The sequence below is a fragment of the Gastrolobium bilobum genome, unplaced genomic scaffold (assembly GCF_033153095.1).
Source record: "Gastrolobium bilobum isolate Gb01-03AN ecotype WA unplaced genomic scaffold, APGP_CSIRO_Gbil_v1 utg47043, whole genome shotgun sequence".
NCBI classification, from domain to species: Eukaryota; Viridiplantae; Streptophyta; class Magnoliopsida; order Fabales; family Fabaceae; genus Gastrolobium; species Gastrolobium bilobum.
Genome location: NW_026899351.1, coordinates 41934 through 65228, shown reverse-complemented (window position 1 = coordinate 65228; position 23295 = coordinate 41934). Strand labels below are relative to the sequence as shown.

At 39.2% G+C, this 23295-nt stretch overlaps 3 protein-coding genes across 3 annotated transcripts; all 3 read right to left on the bottom strand.

Moving 5' to 3' along the window:
• Positions 1–342: 342 nt before the first annotated feature.
• Positions 343–1567, bottom strand: LOC133289795 (uncharacterized). The gene has a single exon (XM_061487792.1). It carries the CDS (start codon positions 1453–1455, stop codon positions 544–546), a length of 912 nt encoding a protein of 303 aa, XP_061343776.1. The 5' UTR covers positions 1456–1567; the 3' UTR covers positions 343–543.
• A 5895-nt stretch (positions 1568–7462) lies between these two features.
• LOC133289797 (uncharacterized) lies at positions 7463–9292 on the bottom strand. Its single transcript, XM_061487794.1, has 3 exons — positions 8379–9292; positions 8006–8156; positions 7463–7927 (listed from the first exon to the last, which is right to left on the bottom strand). Exons 1-3 carry the CDS (start codon positions 9290–9292, stop codon positions 7463–7465), a joined length of 1530 nt encoding a protein of 509 aa, XP_061343778.1.
• An 8989-nt stretch (positions 9293–18281) lies between these two features.
• On the bottom strand, positions 18282–22038 carry LOC133289793 (homogentisate 1,2-dioxygenase). Its single transcript, XM_061487791.1, has 9 exons — positions 21660–22038; positions 21317–21550; positions 20868–20947; positions 20161–20328; positions 19883–20058; positions 19672–19741; positions 19406–19560; positions 18977–19060; positions 18282–18794 (listed from the first exon to the last, which is right to left on the bottom strand). The coding sequence occupies exons 1-9, from the start codon at positions 21839–21841 to the stop codon at positions 18579–18581; spliced, it is 1365 nt and encodes a 454-aa protein (XP_061343775.1). The 5' UTR covers positions 21842–22038; the 3' UTR covers positions 18282–18578.
• Positions 22039–23295: the final 1257 nt, after the last annotated feature.

Genomic DNA, 23295 nt, shown 5'->3' with positions numbered 1-23295 from the left:
ACAAAAATCAAAACCCACACTAGAGTTAAGTCCAAGCAGACACCTTGATACATACATACCCACGAAAAGTGCTTTGTAGACAAAGAGATGCGTTGATGTTAAGGTGCTTTCCTTTCACGCAAAATGCAATAGTCATTCTTTCTGCTTGAGTAATTCAGATTATTTTAACAGTGATTTGATCAACATTTCAAATTCATAAGTTCAACTGTTCAAGTGTATATATTCATGTCTAAATCCACTAACAGATAACAAGAGAAAAATATATTAGCATACAAAAACCAAAGATGGCCCCCTAAACATTATGCAATCGATGAGCAATGTCAAAGAGTTCTCAAGGCCTAGTTCACAAGATCAGTCAGGGTGAGAGTAATTGCAGTCAAAATATCAAATATACAAATCCAGTGAGAAAAATCATATCAAAGGGGAAGTTTAGCATTTTCAGCTGGGTGAACTACATATCAAAGTTACTTAAAAGACCCAACAAATCTACACCCAAATGTGCTATTCTTGAGTCAATTACAAAAGAGAGAACTAAAAATAAAACTAACGCTGAATGTTAAGCATGTCCTTAGCCTCACTCTGTTCCTCCAAGAGACCCTCACTAACATACTTATTCAACAGCTCCTTCTTCTTCTTCTCAAGAACCATCCTCTCAATCTCCTTCTCATCAGGCAGCGGCACGTGCACAACAAACTCCCTCTCCTTCTCCTCCAACCTCTCCCTCATCTCCCTCTCCCTCCTCCTCTCCTCATCCACCACATCCTCCTCCTCCTCACGAAGCAGCTCCCTCACTGCCGCAGTCACCTCCACAACCTCCCCACTCTTCACACCCTTCCTCGCCTCCTTCCTTATCTCCTCCAACCGCCGCCACTCCTCCGCTGTCTCGTGACGCATCTTCTTCTCAGCAGGGCCCTCCACGCGCACAACTACACCATCCTCCTCATCCCTGTAGCCATAATAACTTGCATCAATCCGCTTATAAATGTCGTAGCGGGTTCGCCGCTTCCGAAGCTCCGGCGGCTTCTCGAAAAGCTCCCGGACGCCAGGGAGTTTCTTCGCGGCGCCGAAGTAGCGGTAACCGGGGCCACGGCCACCAGGGTTGGGGACATCGACTATGTTGCCGTCGAGGTCGGTCATCTTGGCGGAGTGTCTGGCATATTTGGGGCCGCCGAGTTCGTCGATTCGGCGCTCCCAATGGGATTTCTCGCGGATGAGTTTGTTGATCTCGTCGTTGAGGTCGCGGAGGCGGTGCTCGCCGAGTCCCTCGTTTTGGATCTCGGCGACCTTGCGGCCGATCTCGCGCATGATCTGCTGGCGCCACTTGTCAGCATCTGATAGGTCGCGGCACTCGGAGGCCAAGAAGGGCCTTCGTTCCTTCGGTTTCTTCTTCTCCTCCGCCTTCAGAGTGATGAACCTGTTCAGCATAGACTGCGCTTTCTCTTCGTTACGAGCCATCTTTTTCTTCTTCTTCCTTAGCCCCTCTGTTTCAGCTTCACTACTCTCCCTTCAGATTGTGAGTGAAAAACCCTAGGGAGAGAGAAGAGAAGGGAATAAAAACTAATCTCCAAATATGATGTGGCAACGGCATTAATGGCTGCCGTTCAGCTGAAATTTTTAGATTTGATGAAAAAAATTCAAGAAAGCACTTAATTTTCTGATTAATGAAATTTGATTTAAATCGTATTTATTTCACGTTCAGTTTTGCTGAGGGATGTATTGGATTAAAATTTTAAAAGATTTTTTTATGATAATTTTTTTTATAGATTTTAAAAGATTATTTAGAATTGGATAGACTTTAAAGACTTTTTCAAAAGATTTTTTTTACCATGAATATTTCATAAGATTGAATTATAAAATATTTTAATAGAATTTATAAGATTTGAAAGAACAATATGAATTTATAAAATTTTAAAAAGTCATACGAATTTTTAACAAACATTCAAAAAAAGGGAAAGGTTATATTTACAATCTATTTTTTTTTACAACATTGAAAGAGATAAATTGAACAAGTATGGCCTACAATCATATCTTTACCGTTGATTTCAGTCAATCAACGGTTATCATTCATTTCATATTAAATATTAATTAATAAGTTTGATTTGCGAAAATAATACTCATTGATTGACAAAAATCAATGATCAAGATATGGTTGTAAAATGTTGTAAACAAAAATAAGTTCTAAGTATAACTTTCCCTATAAAAAAATAACAAAGAAATGCAATGAAATTAATAAAAAAAAAGTAAAACCTAATATAATTTTCTCAATCAGTAAAACATAATATAATTTTTAACAAACATTCAGAATTACTAAACAACAACTTTTCACATATCTAGAGTTAGGGGAAGGATATACTTACCACAAAAAATATTTACTACCCTTACAACCAACTTAATCACCGTTGATTTCTGTCAATCTAACAGTTATACTTTATTAAAAATTATTGAGTTGTACTTATTAATTAATTATTAATTCTCAATAAATTATAACCGTTACATTGACGGAAATCAACGGTGATTAGATTGGTTGTAAAGGTGGTAAATATTTTGGGTGGTAAGTTTATCCTGCCCCCTAAAGTTATATTAGACCTCCATGCATTAGCATTTTCTCATTCGTGCTCTTGGGTTTGACCAATGGGTTCAAAATGATCTTCTTCATTTGGTATCAAAGCTATGCATATATAATTATAAGATCCAATTTTTTAATTATTAAAATAATTCTAAATTTGCATTTAGAATCTAAAGTTCATGGTAAAATTTCGTTTAGAATTTTTTGGAATTGAAACATAATATAATTTTTAACAAATATTCAAAATTACTAAACAACATTTTTTCACATATCTAAAGTTATATTAGTCCTCCATGCACTAGCATTTTCTCATTTCTACTCTTGGGTTTGACCAATGGGTTGAAAATTATCTTTTTCATTTGGTATCAAAGCTATGCATGTATGATTATAAGACCCAATTTTTTTTTATTATTAAAATAATTCTAAATTTGTATATAGAATCTAAAGTTCATGATAAAATTTCGTTTAGAATTTTTTGCAATTGATCTTGAAAATCTTGGAGTTTTTGTTTTACGTGATGAGAATTTTCTAACCATATATAATATGCATATTTTCATTTAATATTCTCAGAAAATTTCGAATCTGAATTTTTGGGTTTTATTACAATAAAATTTAGAAAATTTCTCAAATTTTTTTCAATCGATACATTGAAACCTTAAATTGCTTTGGGGCTTTTGAAAAACAAATTTTTAGTTATCTATTGACACAAAAATTATTTGAAATCGTTTCTTATAGTGAAGGAATTTCATTCATGAATGTATTGTTACGAAATATATGGTTCATATTATGAAAGTTTCAATCTTTCTTTAAATTGATATTGTTTCATATAATTGTTTTCTTATTTTTAGAAGTTTTAATGTTGATTAGTCTTTAATCAGCAATCTTTATCTTTAGAATATCAAAAAGATTTCAACCACCGTTTGTGGCATCTTCGACGAATCACGGTCTTTCCAACTTAAACCTGAACATAGTAAAGGTCCTCAGAGCCTTATTCAGCTATTCGTTAATGGGTCTCGTTGTTCTCGACGAGGTTTGCATCATAAGACTTGTGGGAAGAACCATCAAGGAGTATGTTGTGCGAGACATAATGTTTGTTTTAAATGTGCAAAGCCAAGCCACTTTGCTAGAGAATGTTCTTAGGGTACACTAAGAGTGCAAATGTACAAACTACTGCAGTACCAGCAGCTTCAGGGCCTACAACCATAGGCAGAGTCTATACATTGGATTATTAGAAAGCAGAGGAAGCTCCCGGTTTGATAAAATGTACAATTTATGTAAATGGTTGTGATGTGAGAGTCTTGTTGACTCGAGAGCTACCCGCTCTTTTGTAGTAAGGCCATGTGCTGCAAGGTTGCATTTGCCTTTGTCTGAACTTTCTCATCCTTTGGAGATTGTTACCACCACTGGTGGGAAATGTTTTACTTATGCAGTGTGTAAAAATTGTCTATTCCAATATGAAAGACGTGACTACACTGTCAATTTAGTATGCTTACAAATGTTTAGTCTTGAGATTATTCTTGGAAATGATTGGTTGGCCAAGAATTGTGTACTAATTGATTGTTGCAGTAAGAAGAAAGTAATGTCTCCCAAGAATTTGGTTGAGAGTCCTTTGCCTTATTTGTCAGTACTTCAAGTCAAATAGGCATCGAAGGAAGGATCATTTGGTTTTGTCCTTTTGGGTGGCCTGCTGAGTGTTACTTAAGAGGATATTACAACTATTCCAGTATTAGGGAATTTGTGGATGAATTTCTAGAGGAGATTCCACACTTCCCAGAAAAGAGAGAGATTAGATTCTCCATTGATTTATTGCTTGATGTGAGACCTATTTCAATCCTATTTCCATTGAAATCATATTTGATCCTCATTATAAAATTGATCACTTCATACATCTGTATCATAAGTTTCCTTAGTGTTTGTAGTGTTCAAAGTATAATTATGTTACCATTTTACACTGCTATTGCTAAGAAATATTAGGAATAACTCAATCAACTTTTCCATGAAACTAAAAAGAGGAAGTATAATAACCCAAACCAATATAATGACAATTTAAACCCCATGATTAAAAGAGATTAATTAGATGCAGAATCTAATTTTACAGTTTAAATCACTTTTCAAATAAAAGTACAATTATAGAGATTTTTTGAGTAAAAATGCAGTGTTGCAAAAGTTACTGTAAACTTAAAAATGATTTGGTGAGAAATTATTTCATTATTTTAGTGAAAGTTAAAATTCATGTTAGATGATTAAATTCATGGATTATGAGATAAAACACGTTAGAAATATTAAGTGATTTGGCTAGAATAAAATTAAAAAAGAAAGGGCAAGTAGGTAAATGACTATGTTTTAAATTGTTCACCAAGTCAACTATAGTTAAATGAGTTAAACACACTTCATTAAGCTCCAAAACACAACACTCCATCGACATTCTTCCTCAAAAAAATCATGGAAGCCATTTTCTGATATGAACATCTAGAGAAGTGGGGGAATTGGATCGCCTAGGGATGGGATTTATGCCGAAAATTCAGCCCCAAAATGTTCTATTAACAATTGATCACATCTTAAGCTACACACCTCGGGATTCAGCGATTCCAAAATGACATGAAAGTTCACATTCTGAAACGCGAATTGCGCCTCTTCTCTAAGCCTAGAAATGGCGTATCGTATGCCTTTCTCTTATACTAATAGCTCTTTTATCTGAGTAGTCCACAGACGATAGTGGGGTTAGTCGTCCAGAGCGAGCCTCTATCCTAACATAACGACAAATATGGACTCAGGATCAAGCACGTCGATAAGATGCTCAGTTTTGCACAACATAGGGATTAGCACGCTAGACCCAAGAATCACCGAAAAAGTTCGAGTATAACGCGAGTTATGATCTAAGATAGATTGGAACAAAAATTGAGGATTTAGGGATTTATTCTGTTGGACTTTGTGAATGAAATTAAATTAAAAACTAGAAATTGGAAGGCGCCACAGTCCAAGGATTGATAAGTCGATGAACACCACAAGGATAAGCACCCTTGATAAGTTCAGAGATTCTCAAAAGAACCTAAGAGAACTAGTCTCACCAAAAAGGTTTTAACTTGAAATCTGCAATCTCCATTCTAAAAGCTATTGTTTACCCTTTTATTGTGGGCAGCAACCATAATGAGTCCAATACAAATATTGTTGCCCCGGAGTCTTTCTACAACTCGTCCGCTCTTACCACGTCCCAAGTTAGGGAAGTGGAAGAATTGGAGCTTTGTTGTTTGAAGATGGCCGGGTTGGCCAGGCCCTTGCTTACTCTTAAGCAAAAGTATATGCGTTCGTTAAGTGAGGCATCTATATCCCGGGAGGAGAAGGCCAAAACTTATGCTGAACTTCTAAAGGTGAAGGATGATTTGTCCTCTTTGAAAAAGGACTATGATGACACCACTGCCAAGCTGACCAAGATTAAGGCTGAATACGGGAAGTTTCGAGATGAGAAGGCTGCTGAGGCCGTAAGGATGCATGACTTCCGGAGGATGTACGAAAAAAATGGAGGATAAGCTGAAGGAAGCTGAGCGTAATGCCCAACTCTACCAACGTGAACTTGAGAATCAACTCCAAGTACTGAGTCAACTCCAAGTACTGAATCCAGATGTTCCTTTGAACCTGGTCGGCTTGAATGCTCATGCTTATGTTAGCAATGGCCAAATCATTTCTCTTGCTGCCACCTTTCCTTCCCGTGTTTCGGCTACACAATCCGACAAAGGCGCTACCGTTGAGGATGGTGAGAAGGCAACTAACCAGCCCGGAAAGGAAGTTGAGTCGGCCAATCAATTCGGCAAGGAAGTCCCGGTGTCGGAAGATCCTCCTGCCAACAAGACTACATGAAGGGCCGGAATGCCGGTTGGCTTTGTAATTTGTTTGGGGGTATTGGGCCCCGTTTTGTTTTATCCTGAATATTGTTGGTTTTACTCCGGTTTTAATTTTGCTCATTAAGCATTTCTCTTTTCTTCGCATTTCCTGCTTTATGATTGGAGGTTTTGCATTTGTTATTTTCGATTTCACCATAGATGCATTTTATCTAGGTATTCGAGTTTGCATAACCCGATATGTCGTTATAGAGCCGCATTCACTTTTGTTAAAAGTCTAGCTTGTGTTTGCATTATCTAAGCGAATAAGTTAGCCTTTTTGCGCATACGTTAATCCTTGTCCGAGTTGTCCCTTAGCATGCTACTCGGGTCACAACTCGGATTATCTTTCCTTTCAAAATCCGGCTTTTTCCAAGTTATGTAAGAAATCTTATTCAAGTTGAATTCCGAGTTTACCGGATGCAACTCCAACTTGAATACATGTATCTAACCCGTGCATTTTACGGGTTTTATACTGGTTTTACTTGAGTATCTTACACCACTTATTGGTGTAATCTTTCAACCCAATGTAGTTTACTAAACCCGTGCATCTTACGAGTTCTTTGTTCATGATCTGGCCGAGGTCAAAGCATTGTACGGATTTCGCTTTATGTCATTCTCGATGACGCATGTTTGTTTAACTTACTCGTTCTGGTAAGCCTGTATGAATAATGGATCTCGTCTTTGTTGACTTAACCATTTAATTGAACTTGAACTTCATAATTCAATTTTATCTAAGGTAAAAACAATAATGTCATTTGTCCCTTTTGGTATCTTGACCAAAATGGGGAACATTTCGACCTGATCAGAGTCATTACGACAAATTGTATTTGTACCTCAAATTTTGTATTGATGCATCAAAAATAGACAAGGATAGATCTTTAAAAAGAAAAATTCCTCATTTATTGATATCAAATTGCGAGCTACATGAATTTGCCGGCATATTCGGCTTTAATTAAATCCCTAATAGAGGAAAATGTAATTGAATAGTACTGCAAGTGGGTGAAGGTAGATCCCGGATTTAGCTGTAGTATATCTTCAGCTTATCCGCATTCCAGGTTCTCTTGATTCCTTTGCCTTCTATTGCTTCTAGGACGTAAGCTCCTTTCCTGAGCTTCTCTTTAACCCGATACGGGCCTTCCCAGTTTGCAGCTAGCTTTCCATCTCTGGCATTTTTATTGCCAATATCTGCTTTACTGAGTACCAAGTCATTTTTCTCAAAGATTCTTAGTCTCACTTTTTTATTATACTTTGTCGTTGTTTGTTGTTTGCTCATCATATCCCGGCAGTGAGCTGTAACCCTGGCTTCGTCTACAAGATCTAACTCTTCAGTAAGCAGCTTGTTGTTTTGTTGCTCGCCCTGTTCAAGACTATTCAGTCTTCTCCAGGAGGGTTCTCCAACTTCCACCGGAATCATGGCTTCACATCCATGCGTTAGTCTGTAAGGGGTTTCACCTGTCGCAGTTTGGGTACTTGTTCTGTAACCCTAGAGGACAAAGTATAGCTGTTGAACCCAGCTTTCTTCAGCATCAAACATTCATTTTTTGAGACCGTTCACAATCACTTTGTTGGCTGCTTCGGCTTGCCCATTCGATTGTGGGTGTTCCACAGATGCGAAGCGATGTGCGACTTGCAGGTCTTTCATTAATTGTTGAAATCTCTTATCAGCAAATTGTGTTCCATTATCAGTGACCACCTCGGCTGGTATTCCAGATCTGGAAACAATATTCCGTTCAAAGAACCTTTGCACTCTAGCCGAGGTGATTATGGTGACTGGCTCTGCTTCTATTCATTTAGTGAAATAATCCACAGCCACAATCAACCACTTAAGTTTCCCCTCAACAACTTTGAAGGGTCCCAGTAAATCCATACCCCATTTGAAGAAGGGTCATGGAGCCGAGATGCATTTCAGTTCTTCAGGTGGTGAAAGGATTAACCTGGCATGCTTCTGGCAGCTGTCACATTTCTTGACGTGTTCTTCAGAGTCTGCCTCCATTGTCGGCCAGTAATAACCAGCTCTAAGGGCTTTTCCTTCCATGTGATGGCCGTTGATTCCTTCAGGGATCTCGGTGAGGACATATTCTGCTCCTTCCGAGCTCATACACTTTAGCATCCCCATGTGCAAACCCTTTCTAAATAGCTTGTCATTCACAATTGTGTATTGTGCCGCATCTCGGACCAGCTTTCTAGATTCCAGATGATCTTCTGACAATATTCCTTTTTCCAGGTAATCCACTATGGGTTTCCTCCAGTCATGTGCCAAGGTTATCACCATCATGCAACTCGGCATTGCTATGCTTTGTTGAACCACAGTTCTGTGGTTACCCAGACTTTTGGTGCTTGCCAACTTTGACAAGATGTCAGCTCGGCTATTCTCCCCTCGAGGGATGTGAGTGACCTGCACCTCATCAAAATCGGCCATCATTTCCTGAACTTTACTCAAGTACTTCATCAACAGAGGACCTTTGGCCTGGTATTTTCCTTCTATTTGCGAAGTCACCAGCTGTGAGTCACTGAAGACTTGAACCTTTCTAGCTCCGTGTTCTTTAGCTTGCATCAACCCGGCTATCAAAGCTTCATACTCAGCTTGATTATTTGAAGTTGGGAATCCCAAGTTCAAGAAGTGTTCAATTGTTACTTCTTCTGGGCTTTCTAGTATGATTCCAGCTCCACTTCCTTTATTGTTGGAGGATCTATCCATGTAGACCTTCCATGCCCCCCCAGACTCCTCATGTTCCGGGTTTAATGGTGTCAGCTCCATTATGAAGTCGGCCAGAGCTTGTGACTTGATGGCCTTTCGACTTTCATATGCTATATCGTACTCACTAAGCTCAATTGCCCAGTTAGTCATTCTTCCTGCCAGGTCCGGCTTATGCAACACCTGTCGTATCGGCTGATTGGTCCTGACGATTATCTGATGCCCCTGAAAATATGGCCTCAATCGCCTGGCCGTGATCAGCAAAGAAAAGGCCACCTTTTCTAGCATTTGATACCTGATCTATGCACCTTGTAAGGCTCTACTAACAAAATAAATCGGCTCTTGGCCTTCGTTAGTTTCCTTGATCAGAACAACACTTATTGCCTCCTCCCCCACAGCCAAATACAGGATTAGAATGTCTCCTGGGTCTGGCTTTGAGAGCACTGGTGGAGTTGCTAAGCATTTCTTGACTTTGTCGAATGCGGCTTGGCACTCCGGGTTCCATCCTTCTATTGCTTCCTTCTTTAATAAATTAAAGAATGGAAGGACATTCTCAGCAGACTTCGGCAGAAATCGGGTTAGCGCAGCTAATCGACCGGTTAACTGCTGAACTTTCTTTTTGTTTTGGGGTACTTTCATATCAAGTACTGCCTTGCATTTGTCAGGGTTCGCTTCGATTCCTCTATGGGTTAGAATGAAACCCAAAAACTTCCCAGCCGGGACTCCAAATGCACATTTTACCGGGTTGAGGCGAATACGATACTTCTTGAGCTTTTGAAATGTCTGTTCAAGATCCCGGACATGATTCGTTATGTCAAATGACTTTACGATCATATCGTCAATGTATACTTCCACATTCTTGCCCAACTGATCTTTAAACACTTTATTCATCATCTCTGATAGGTTGCCCCTAAGTTTTTAAGCCCGAATGGCATTACATTGTAGCAATAATTGGCTTTTTCAGCAATAAAAAAGCGATTTTTTCTTTATCCCCCGGGTACATTGGAATCTGGTTGTATCCCGAGTAGGCATCCATGAAGGACAACAAACGAAATCCAGCTGAGTTATCTACCAACTGGTCTATGTTAGGCATATGATAAGAATCCTTTGGGCAAACTTTGTTCAAGTCCGTGTAATCAGTACAGACTCTCCATTTCCCATTTGGTTTTTTCACCATCACCACATTTGCCAGCCATGTTGTGTACTGTACCTCCAGAATGAACCCGGCATCCAAAAGCTCCTTAACGTGTTCTTCTAGAACTTGTTTCCTTTCTGGTCCCATCTTTCTTTTCTTTTGGGAAACCGACATGGATCCCGGATAAACTGCCAGCTTGTGGCAGCAGAAGGCGGGATCGATGCCCGGGATCTCATACGACTTCTAAGCGAACACATCTGTGTTGCTCTTGAGGAAATCGGCCAATTCTTCTTTAACTTGGGGATCTATGGTCTTACCAATTCGGGTAAATTGACCAGGTTATTTTCCCAATGTGAGATTTACTAGAAAAGAAGATTTGTATATAATTGAATTGTATAATATTTGTACAAGAGTTCTCTATTTAAAGAGACTAAAAAACCTAATGGGCTAAGCTCAAATACACTTATAGAGTACAACATAATAATAAAATAATTCTATTATTTACAATACTCCCCCTCAAGCTGAGGAATGGATATTTATCATTCTCAGCTAGGTAGTAAGTTCTTGAAATCTATCATTAGGAAGACCCTTGGTTAAGACATCAGCCAATTGACGACCAGAAGGAATATATGGAGTAGTGATCAGTCCACTGTCTAATTTCTCTTTAATGAAGTGGCGATCAATCTCAATATGTTTGGTTCGATCGTGTTGATTTGGATTGTGGGCTATACAAATAGCTGACTTGTTATCACAAAGTAACTTTATAGATCCTTCATATCTCACTTTGAGATCATCTAGAATGATTTTCAGCTATAATAACTCACAGATACCTTGAGCCATAGCTCAAAATTCTGCTTCTGCACTTGATCTAGCAACCACATTTTGCTTTTTACTTCTCCATGTTATAAGATTTCCACAGAGAAACATATAATAGCCTGAAGTAGACCGTCGGTCAGTCACAGATCCAGCATAATCGGCGTCTGTATAAACTTCTAAGGATAAGTTTCCTCCTCTCTGGAACAATAGTCCTCTACCTGGTGTGCCTTTCAGATATTGGAGAATCCTGTCCACAGCTCGCAAGTGTTTCTCCCTTGGATCATGCATAAATTGACTAACAACACTAACTGCATAAGCTAGATCAGGTCTAGTATGAGCTAGATATATCAATCTGCCCACTATTTGTTGATATTGTCCTTTGTCAACTGGAGAGCTCTCATTTTCACTTCCTAGTCTGTGATTCTGCTCAATCGGAGTACTGGAAGGTTTACACCCAAGTTTTCCTGCTTCTTTAAGGAGGTCAAGAACATAGTTCCTTTGACAAATAAATATCCCTTGCTTAGAATGAGCAACTTCTATCCCAAGAAAATATCTCAGTTTTCCAATATCTTTAACTTCAAATTCAGTACTCAATCTTTTTTTCAGAGCACATTTCTCACCTATATCATCCCCTGTTATAATAATGTCATCAACATAAACAAGAAGGATAGTGGTCTTACCTTCCTGAGAATGTTTAAAGAAAAGTGTATGATCCCCTTGGCTTTGCTTGTATCCCAATGAAAGCATAACTTTGGTAAATCTTCCAAACCAAGCACGGGGGGATTGCTTCAAACCATACAACGCCTTCTTTAACCTGCAAACTTTATTATCTCCATTTGTAGAGTTAAATCATGGTGGAATCTCCATGTAAACCTCCTCTTCTAATTCACCATTGAGGAAAGCATTTTTAACATCAAATTGGTTCAAATCCCAGCTAAAATGAGCAGCGAGGGACAATAGAACTCTTACAGTGTTCATTTTGGCCACTGGAGCAAATGTTTCTTCGTAATCAATGCCATAGGTCTGTGTGTATCCCTTGGCTACCAATCGAGCTTTATACCTCTTAAGAGTCCCATCAGAATTATACTTCGGAGTATACACCCATCTGCACCCTACTGTCCTTTTTCCATTTGGCCTGCCAACAACTTCCCATGTATTATTCTTCTCCAATCCATTCATCTTCTCATGCATGGCTTGAACCCAATTATCATCCTTTAATGCTTCATGTACTAATTTCGGGATTGAAATGGAGTCAAGTGTTGTAATAAAACTTCTATGCCGCAGAGAGAGATTCTTAGAGGAGACAAAATGAGAAATAGGGTGTTGGGTACAAGACCTTTTCCCTTTTCTTACAGCAATGGGTAAGTCATCAGAATTAATATCAGGCTCAAGAATAAAAGAAGTAGTGTGTTCAGTACTTACCAGCGGTTCAGGCGATTACAATTGCTGATGAGGCAGTGTGGGTTGTTTCTTCCTTTGGTAGAATAGTTCAGGTGTCCTAGCTTTGCGTACTTTCTGTCTATCAATAGGAGGCATGTCACATGAGGAATCAGATGAATTTTCAACCTCAGCAATTAAGTCTTCCTTCTCATTGTCATGTCGTGTAACTACTGGAGTAGAAGATGTAGGTGACCGAAAGGGAGACTCAGACTCGAAGAAAATGGATGAAGCTTCTACACTATTCTCCCCCTGAAGCTGAGGGTGTAGAAAGTAAGACTCGGATTCATGGAAGCTAACATCCATAGAGACAAAGAATTTACGACTTGGAGGGTGGTAACATTTGTATCCTTTCTTGTTGGGAGCATAACCAAGGAAGACACACTTAAGGGCTCTAGGCTCTAATTTACTCCGATGTTGTTTATGGATATAGACGAAGGCAACACATCCAAAGATACGAGACTGAAGACTTTGCATAATTGGAATAAAAGGAAAAAGAGAGGTCATGAGATCAACAGGACTTACATGGCCAAGGACTCTGGAAGGCAAGCGGTTGATCAAATAGGCTGCAGTTAATAAGGCTTCTCCCCAGTAAGAGTTGGGTACAGATGTTTGAAACAATAATGCTCTTGTGACTTCAAGCAAATGTCGATTTTTTCTTTCAGCAACCCCATTATGTTGAGGGGTATCCATGCATGTGAGCTCATGAATCATACCCTTATCTGAAACGAATTGTGACAGGCGCTGGTTGACATACTCCGTACCATTGTCAGATCTTAATCTCTTAATACTTTTACCAAACTGTGTCTCGATCATTTGATAAAATCGAATAAACAATTCTGGTACTTCTGACTTGTCTTTCATCAAGAATATCCATGTCACCCGAGTGCAATCATCAATAAAAGAAACAAACAACCTAGCACCTGAAATATTATGTACTTTAGACGGGCCCCAAACATTTGAATAGACAAGAGTAAAAGGCTCAATGCTCTTTATTGAACTTGAAGGAAGGGGCACACGATGGTGTTTCGCAAGCTCACAAACATCACAATGGAAGGAGTCAATTGCCCGATCCTTAAACAAAGAAGGAAACATTGACTTCAATAAGCCAAATGACGGGTGCCCCAGGCGTTTGTGATGAAGCCAAATCTGTGAGAATGAAGTAGACGGGTGATGACTCATTAATAATTGATTCCCGGTATCCCTTGTAGCATGCTCTGGAATGAGATAGTACAACCCACCTTGCTCCTTAGCAACTCCAACCGTCCTCCCCGTGGTGATATCCTAAATAACACAATGAGTAGGAAAAAATATGACAGCACAATTCATGTCAGTTGTAAGCTTATAAGTGGAGATAAGATTGGTAGAGAGCTGAGGAACATAAAAAACATTCTTTAAAAATAAAGAAGGTTGAATTTTAATGTTTCCAAAACTCACAACTGATTTAGGGGATCCAACAGCTACAGCTATAGTACGGATACCACTAGTAGGGTGATATGAAAGAAAAGAATCAGCTAGACAGGTCATATGATCAGTTGTACCAGAATCCATAATCCATGAATTTCTGAAATGAGTGCAAGATGAAAGAAGAGATGTAGGGTGTATGATCCTACCAAACATAGTTGATCGGAAAAATAAAATAAATTTTTCCTTTTTTTCTGGGTGAACAGTGTCACGTGAACAGTGCGCGATGAACAGTGTCGCGTGATGAACAGTGTCGCGTGAACAGTACCCCGGTGAACAATACATTTTTTTTCTAGAGCTGTTCCAGTCGTTTGATGAAAAAGAAACATCCGTAGAATGATAGATATGAGAAAACAGAGTGAAACAAGGGTCCTCACGGTCCAAAAGGTCCCCGAAATTTTTTTCCGGCGGCGGCTTTGTAGCGGCGGCGAGAGGCAAAAGGGTTTAATTTTTTAGAGGTAGTGATTTGCGGAAGCAGAGCCCTCAGAATCGAGAGCTCTGATACCAAGTAGAAAAAAGATTTGTATATAATTGAATTGTATAATATTTATACAAGAGTTCTCTATTTAAAGAGACTAAAAAACCTAAGGGGCTAAGCCCAAATACACTTATAGAGTACAAAATAATAATAAAATAATTCTATTATTTACAATAGATTTTCTAGTTCTCCATCAGGTTCGGGTCTCGGTATTATCTCTTCTCTTATGTCGAGTTCAACCACATTAACAGGCTTCCTGGAGTGGTGCGGGATTGCGTTCTTGCCTTGTTTATCCCCTGCATGAATTCAGGGTAGGCTTGCATGTCCATCTTCATTGTCCTTGACGGTGTCAAAATAGCATCCTCTGGACTCCTTTTGATCTCCACAAACAGTAATTATTTCATCTTACTGCTCAGCATCTTTATATTTTGATGTTTCGTAGAAACCAGCATGTCCCACTGGTGTATAGTTGGTCTCCCGAGAATTATATTATATTCTGACGGGAAGTCGGCCACTATAAATCTTACCCGTTCTAATTTGAACGCTTCTTTAGTTCCCAGGGTCAATCTGAGATCTATGTAGCATTTAGGAGGTGTATGCTCTCCATTAAAAGCTATCAAAATTGTTTTGCAAGGTTTGAGGTCCTCCTCATCCAGGTTCATCTTTTTAAAAGCGTCCCACAGTATGATGTCGGCACTACTCCCTGCATAAAAAAAAATCTTCTTAACCCGGCAGTTTACCAGGGTTCCTGCAATGACTAGTCCATCAACATGTCCCGGCAATACACCATGCACGTCTTCCTTTGTAAAATACAACAAAGGAGGATCTGGTTTGCTTGGGTCTTCATTGATTTTAGGACGGTCTCGAATTGAAAAGACCTCTTTCAAGTACTTCCTTCTTGCACTTATGGTGTCACCCCCTCCTCCAAGGGCTCCACTGATTACGTTGCAATCGAATTCCGCTTCCGGGAACTCGTCAGGGTTGGAATCCTCTTTATGGTTCCTTTTGTCTTTGTTTTTCTTCTCAGGAACTGGGCTTTTACTTCTTTTTCTGTTTCCAGACTTCCTTTTTCTGGAGCCCTGAGTTTTGATCACGTAATGGCGTAATCGTCCATCTCTCACAAATTTCTCCACAACATCTCGGAGATCCCAGCATTGATCAGTTGTGACCCATTCCATCATGGAAAGCCCAGTATTTAGACCTGTCCAAACCTCCTCTGTCAAATATGGGCCGGGGTCCGTCTACTTTCTTCATCTCCATCATTACCACTTCTTTCCAGATTTACGTGCGCGACACATTCAATGGTGTATATTTGTCGTACCTTCCAACTCGATCTCTTGTGTCCGGGATTCTGGCCCTAGGATCTTTTTTCTTATTATCAACTCGCTCTTTTCCTTTCGGGGCCGTGCTTCTTCTTCTGCTTGGGCTAGCTCTTTTTCCCTCTTCTGATTGCCCTTTTGCAATCTCCATTTGCTCCAGTTCGAGGTATTTCTTCGAACGAGTTCTGAATTCCTCCAACGTCCTCACTGGGTCTTTATAGACCGACTTGGTCATCCTGGATGCACCATCCAGACCTGCCACAATGAGGTGTACGTGGACATTCTCTTGCAACCCAGGGACCTGCAATGCAGCGTCCTTGAACCGGTTAAGGTATTTCTGGAGGGTTTTTCTGGGTTGCTGTCGTATCTTTCCAAGTTCGAACTCGGACTTCGGATGCTTTTTGCTGGTCGCAAAGTTTAAGAGGAATTTCTGCCCAAATTCCTCGAATGATCCGATGGAATTAGCAAGAAGAGTTGAAAACCATGCCTGCGCTGACCCAGTTAGGGTTATTGCAAATATCCGGGATATGAGGGGTTCATCAATTCCCCGGATATACATGTTCGTGTCGAAAGCGTCTATATGGACTTGTGGATCTTGACTTCCATCATACTTTAGCAAGCGTGCCGAGTTGAAGTCCTCTGGGAAGGGAGCATTCAGTATTTCACCAGTAAAGGGGCTATTGTTATACTGCCCTCTGTTGTACTTCCTTCTGTACCCGCCGGATTCCACACGTCCTCGGGTGATCTGAGCATTCTGATTGGGATGAATCCTATCCCGGTCCTCCTGGCCATTAGCTTGTGCCTGATGATTTTGAGCATTTTGGGCATCATCCGCCTGGTTTCCTTGGTCCGGGTTCGCTGCGTTGGCCAGGTTGAGCCTTTCATGATTTTCCACCTCAGGAATCCGGTTCTGTTGAATCAGATTGTGAGTTCCTTCCCGGCCATTGGCAGACTGGGCTTCAGTTTCTGTCACTCCTGGTCCAGTCATCTGTGTTAAGCGTTGTTCCAGGTCTCGCATTCCCCTATTATTTTCCTCTCGTATCGTCCGGAAATCTTGCTGCCGTTGCAGATTATTACGAGTTTCCAATTCTGCAATTCGCTCCATGATCGCAGCAAATGCGTTATTAGCCATTCGAGTATCTGGGTCGGTTGATTGGGCAATACGCGCAGCAAGATCTCCAGGATGCTGGGAAGGGTTGTTCCTTATCGGAACCATGATTGTGTCAGCCCCCTATCTCGACGCGCTGGAGTAGATGCGGTGTCTGAGATGTCGTCCTCAACCTAGACATGGTCATAGTCCACGTCGTTTCCTTGCTGGTTCTGAGGTTGATTTGCCTCTTCCAGGACTGGATCCAGCGATTGGTTCTGGTTCTGGGATAATTGTTGGTTACTACTCCTTATCTGGATTGCCATCCTTTTTCAGGTTAGTGGGAACTTCCGATTCAAAGAAGAATTTTCCCACACACGGTGCCAATGTTCTGTCCTTGAGACAGAGATGTCCTACCCAATAGACTGATATGTTTCTCTTGGATCTAGTGCCCTCTCCAAGGTATCTATGAAGTAGATACCCTTGAGTCAAGCAGATCACTGTGCACAGAATACTATAACGGCATTAGCCAATGGGGTGTGTGTGCGCGCACAGTGACAACATAACAGTAAGAGAGAGAGAGAGCGTACATACCTTTAGGGTTTACCTTGTATTTATAGAGGTTACCTGTGGGTAGGATGGATGGGCCTTTGGTGCCTCTGATGAGGGCCTTGGCCTGCTTGCTACGCTATCGTATTAGGATTAGTATCCTTGACGGATACTATCCTTTATTAATATCAATCCATATATTGGATTGCCCCTTGTTAGACTTATCACTTAATGAATCCCTTATATGGGTCCATAACACTTAACATTTTTTCCCTACCTGGCTTTCCCGATCATTCACGAATAAATCGCGTACCAAACGCTTTCTAATTGTATCATTTGGTATCGTCTACGTGTTGATGATATATATGGATCCATCATTATAATCAATATGAATCGTTTAACCGTAAACTTGTAACAAGGACGCGAATGCTACGCAATCTCAATCTCAAGCTTTTCCAACTAAAACACAAAAGTATTAATATACTTTGTTCGATTAGTATTAATGTAATTTGTTTTAAATCCTTCAGTCCTGACTAATGATAAGGATGGAAGGAACTGAAGAAGTTTTTGATATTTCGAAGCAAAATGATACTATATATTGTGGCATCATTTATATTACTGTTCATTCCATCCTTTTACATTTTATGTTAATATATATGTATATATTTTAGATTTAATGTCTATCATATTATAGAAGATAAAATCATCTTTTAAACACAAAAAAAAAAATATAAGACCCATATTTTTTTTTCCTCTCTTCTCCTCACATGATCACATATAAGCACACACTTTTATGTATATTTTAAATAAAATGATGGCTAAAAAGTTTAAACATATAATCTAAGGGGAAACTGTTGATATGATTCACCAATAGCCAATCTTAATAGCTTATGTTATTGATATATTATATATATTTTTTATACCAATTCTAATCACATCTAAAACTTATCACCCCACTCCACCTCAAAGATGTATTTAATGAAAATCAACCCTTCCCACTCACTTAGCTTGTATTGCTAACTGAACTATACCCATTTGTTTATATTATATTGACTTTTAACACCCATATTGCATTTTGTTTTAATTACATTTATTTTAATGTACAAAATCAAAGATTTTCACGTTCTAATTGTGCTTGTGTCGCCAACACCTCCTCACTGTCCATTATGCAAAGTTGGGTTTTCAGGAGATGCCTCAGTAATTGTAAAATGAGATCTAAGGCCAATCCAACATTGGTAATAATCATGATCCAAGAATGGTGATTCGAGAGCCCATCGACTGATACGGGGTATCAAACTCGATTCAAACATAAAAGCCATTGTGTCAGTGATCTTGTGAGGTCCTACATCATTGCCACGTGCAATGGTTGCCTGTACACAAATACATATGTTACAAGAAAGATTGAATCCAACAATTCCTATTTTAACACTTTTATGCTTAAACCAAATTAGCAAATGGCGCATAACAAGGATTTCTACTTGAGAATGCAGAGTAACACAACATGGCACAAGAATGATCTTAATGTCTCCTTGATTGCTCAGAAAAACCATACCTCATATGACTTTGTATCAGGGCCATGGGGAGTCATACAGTTATGAAGACTTGCACCACCTGGAAGAAACCCATCCGCCTTAGCCTGAAAAAACAAATATTTAACCTCTCAAACCTTACGTCACATTTTCAAATTGAAGGAAAACCAAAAAAATAAAAAATAAAATGGTCTCTGCATTATTCATTCTTCAAACCCAAGGCCTTTGCGTGAGGTGATGTATTAGATATATTAATTTAAAACCATTAATGTGCTTGTCACTTGAAAACTTAAAAGACAAAGTTTTGCCTCATGTGACTAGAAATAGTTCTGCTTTTATTCCTAGTCCATACTAACAACCATTAAGATGCAAAACATATAGTGCTTCCAACAAACAATGCTTAAAAGTCAAATTTTGATATAATACATATTCACTATAGCTTTGTATAATACCTCATAGCCACCATGAATGAGGCCCATAAATTCACTCATGCAATTGCGATGATAATATGGAGGCCGGAACGTATGCTCAGCAACCAACCATCTGGGTGGGAAAATGACAAAATCAAGCAATGCCACTCCAGGTTTATCAGTTGGTGCTGTCAACACTGCATATAAGCACAATAATTGTCAAATTAAAAAAAAAAAAAAAAAAATTCCCATGAACAAAAAGAGGAAAGAAAGGGGTTAAAGGAAAATTCTTTTTAAAAAAAGCATACCAGTATTGATTGATGGATCACTATGATCGAACAGAACAGTATTGTAAGGGCAGAATTTGCTTAGATCATACTGCAAATGAAGATAAGAGTTGTCAAATTAATTAGGATGCATAATTCTTTTCACAGGAATTACAGGCCTAACAAATTGAAAATAACATGATGATAACTGTTAACATATGTCATTCTCCTGAAACAATGAAGAGAAACCTACCTTGTATGGAACATAATTACCACGCCAAGCAACAACATTGAAAGGAGAGAAATCTTGTACTGCAGCAAACAGTTCACCACCAAACTTCTGCACTATAACATACCCAGGATATGATTTATCCTCAAACCATGCAGTAGGATAAAGGAAATCCCTCGGGGCAGCAAGACCATTAGCACCTAAAATGTAAATCAAAACTCATTTTTAATATAATATATCTTTATATTTTAAGCAATAGATATGGTAGCTTAAATTCCTTAACTGCAACAGAGGTAAGTTACCTATTGGTCCCAGATCAGGTAGTTGAAAATGAGTACCAAAAATTTCAGCAACATAACCACGGGACGGACCATCAGACAGATTCACATTAAAACGAAAACCTTGAGGTAATATAGCAATTTCACCAGGGGAAACTTTCAATCTTCCACATTCAGTAGTGATGAGGAGTCCTACAAATCCAGAAGAAGGTATTACGAAAGATAACTAAAATGGAAAAGAATACTCTGCAAAAGCTGTGACACACAGGAAGATTTAGAGCATAAGTGTCATGAAATTTGTATTAGCTATGATGCCAAAGCAGATATTCATGCATGGAAGAATTCAAAACATGGTGACATCTCTTTTTTTTACATTTTCCTTCTCTACATAAAGAATCAAAGACAACTCCAATGAAAGAAATCATGGAAAATATAAACCTTACAGAACCAATTCAGAAGACATTTGTACCAGCCCTCTGAAAAACAGTACTTATCATTCAAATGCATCCTTCAATTAGGAAATTTCTTTTACATTCAAGTACTAAGAGTGCAGAGTTGCCTTTTCTTTTTGTCTGAAAGGGAAAAGGCAGTATCATGTGTTCATTGAATTCAGATTAAAAGGGAAATTATATGGGTCCAGAGAGAATCATAAGACAAGAACGTGAGGGCAATGTAATTAGCCCAAAAAAATTTCTTAGTGAACAATTAAGGAGCTTGTTATGGTCACTTACTTCCTTGTTGGGGAACTATCAAGAAGTCACCATCAGCATTGCAAAAGGCACAATTGTCCATTGATTTGTTGGCAGTGTACCTATAAGTGGCAGTACTAATGTCACCTTCAAAATTTACATTTATCATACCAAATCTGACCACTTAGCATCAATATCTATGAACTACCCATAATTAATATTGCTTTGTTTAAGCTACCAAAAAAACTGGTTAATTAAAGAAAAACTGCCACATGTTTATCCATAGCAGCAATCCATGGTAGCATTACTTATGGCAAAGACAAATAGCATATATTAATAGAAGTGACTAAATTTCAGCTCATGATTTATGCAATTCTAATTAGGAACCAATCATATTCCCAACCAAAAAAAAAAAAAGGAAAAAGAATTGACTCCCCAAAACTTATTTTCAGAGAAACAAGAGTACTAATCATAAGATACCAATTAATTACATGTGAATAGCATATCCATGGCGCAAGAAGGAGCTGCCAGAACCACAAATTGTGAATAACCCATCAATGAAATCCATAGGTGAATCGGGTATATCCATGGGCTTCCATCGAAGCTGAGTTGGGTTAGCAGAACTATTGGACTGGTTGAACTCACTCAAAATTCTTCCATCAGAAGAAGGAACCCGAGGCTTGAACGGTTCGTGCGTCACCGAAGGTTTGATCCGATAAAACCAACTACACCCAAAAAACCAAAAAAAAAAAAAAAATCATTAAAAAAAACAAGCACTACACAGTACATAGGACAAACAAAGAGGTTAAGAAGAAGATGAAAGTTGAAATTAACCTGAAGAGGTTGAGGTTGCGAGGGGTGGTAAAGGAGGTGCCAGAAATTTGCTCGGCGTAGAGACCATAGGGGCAGATGAGGGGGCTATTCTGCGCCGGCGGGAGAGCTCCGGCGAGGGCCTCGGAGGAGAAGTGGTTTCCGAAGCCGGAAAGATAGTCAAAGTCACCGCCGGCGTTGTCCATGATTTATGGAAATTAAATAACAGAGAGAGGGAAGACAAGATAGTAATAACCCACAATAAGAGACAGAGAGAGAGAGAGTGAAGCCAAGCGAATTGCGTTGAAACTCGGGAATGAGCTAAGGTTTTTGGTTGAGAAAATAAATAAATAAATATGATAACATTCATAATGTTGTCCGAACGTGTTTAAAGAACGAGGGCCTTTGTTTCACGAAGGTGGGTTATGACACTGGAACACGGAAGTGTGTACTTTAGGAACAAGACAATGCCACGTCAAAAAGGGATATGAACACTGAGCTGTTACGCAACGTAAACTCCAGATAAGTGTGTAGTATTTATAGGGGTGTCAACATGGGTTTTAACACGCGGGTCGATCCGCGACACGACACGAAAATTTGTGTTCGGGTTGACCCGTAAAAAAATTCGTGTCGTGTTCGTGTTTATGAATTCGTGTTCGTGTCGACCCGTATTATTTTTAATTATTATTTTTTTAATTTTTTTATTATTATTTTTTTAATTTTTATTTATTTTCGATCTATTTTTTTAATTTTTTTTGTCAATTACCGTTTTGTCCCCTATTTTGCGTGTTATTCGTGTCGTGTCGTGTCAACCCGCAAAAAATTCGTGTCGTGTAAGTGTTGAAGATTTTGACACGAATGAAAATTCGTGTCGTGTTCGTGTTGATGTATTCGTGTCGTGTCGAATTCGTGTCGTGTCAAATTCGTGTCGTGTCAACCCATATTGACACCCCTAAGTATTTATCATCCTGGATAAGGCACGTAAGCTTTGATAAAACGAGGCCATTTGGAAATAGTGATCAAAATATCACTCTCACCAAATCTTTTATTCAAATGTGATATGAATATTATTATTTTTTAATATGTCACGTGAGCAAGTTTGATGAGCACTATTTGAACACTATAGCGAATTTAGTTTGCTGATGTGTCATGTTTCTGGTGGACACCAAGTTTGATACCCTAGATAACGAACTTGATTGCAACTAACGCTGACACATTGGAGAAATTTGCTGCCACATGCAGCGAACTAAGTGTGCCACGTGTCTGACATGCACCTAGTTCGATGAGGGTCCAAGCGAACTATATGCCACGTGGCACCCCTCATACTTCGCTGCATGGGCCAGCGAACTAGGTGCCAAGTGGCAGCATCTGACCAAGTTCGTTGTACCCTTCAGCAAACTTGGTGTCACATGGCAGCTCCATGCTAGTTCGCTGCATGGGACAGCGAACTATCTGCCGACAGTTACAGTTCGCTAGCCTTTATAGCGAACTCGATGCTATTTATACCTTTTTCTCCCTCCCACCTGCAATATCCTATTCTGGAGCGTTTTTGTTTTCAAAGAACCGCAATTTTTTGTAATTTCACGACATAATGGGTGAGAGTACCAATGATTTAATTGCCATTTTATATTACAATGGGAGGAGATATTTTGGACCGAAC

Bases quoted from the DNA above. Each gene is read 5' to 3' on its own strand.
- LOC133289793 (XM_061487791.1), bottom strand. From the start codon at position 21,841: ATGGACAACGCCGGCGGTGACTTTGACTATCTTTCCGGCTTCGGAAAC. The intron at 20,059-20,160 runs GTAACTTACCTC...TTTACATTTTAG, and splicing joins ACCTGATCTGGGACCAATAG to GTGCTAATGGTCTTGCTGCC. The intron at 18,795-18,976 runs GTATGGTTTTTC...ATTTGTGTACAG, and splicing joins CTGATACAAAGTCATATGAG to GCAACCATTGCACGTGGCAA.
- LOC133289797 (XM_061487794.1), bottom strand. From the start codon at position 9,292: ATGACTAACTGGGCAATTGAGCTTAGTGAGTACGATATAGCATATGAA. The intron at 8,157-8,378 runs GTTAATCCTTTC...TATTGTTTCCAG, and splicing joins AGCTGCCAGAAGCATGCCAG to ATCTGGAATACCAGCCGAGG. The intron at 7,928-8,005 runs GTGATTGTGAAC...TTTGTCCTCTAG, and splicing joins AAGCCGAAGCAGCCAACAAA to GGTTACAGAACAAGTACCCA.
- LOC133289795 (XM_061487792.1), bottom strand. From the start codon at position 1,455: ATGGCTCGTAACGAAGAGAAAGCGCAGTCTATGCTGAACAGGTTCATC.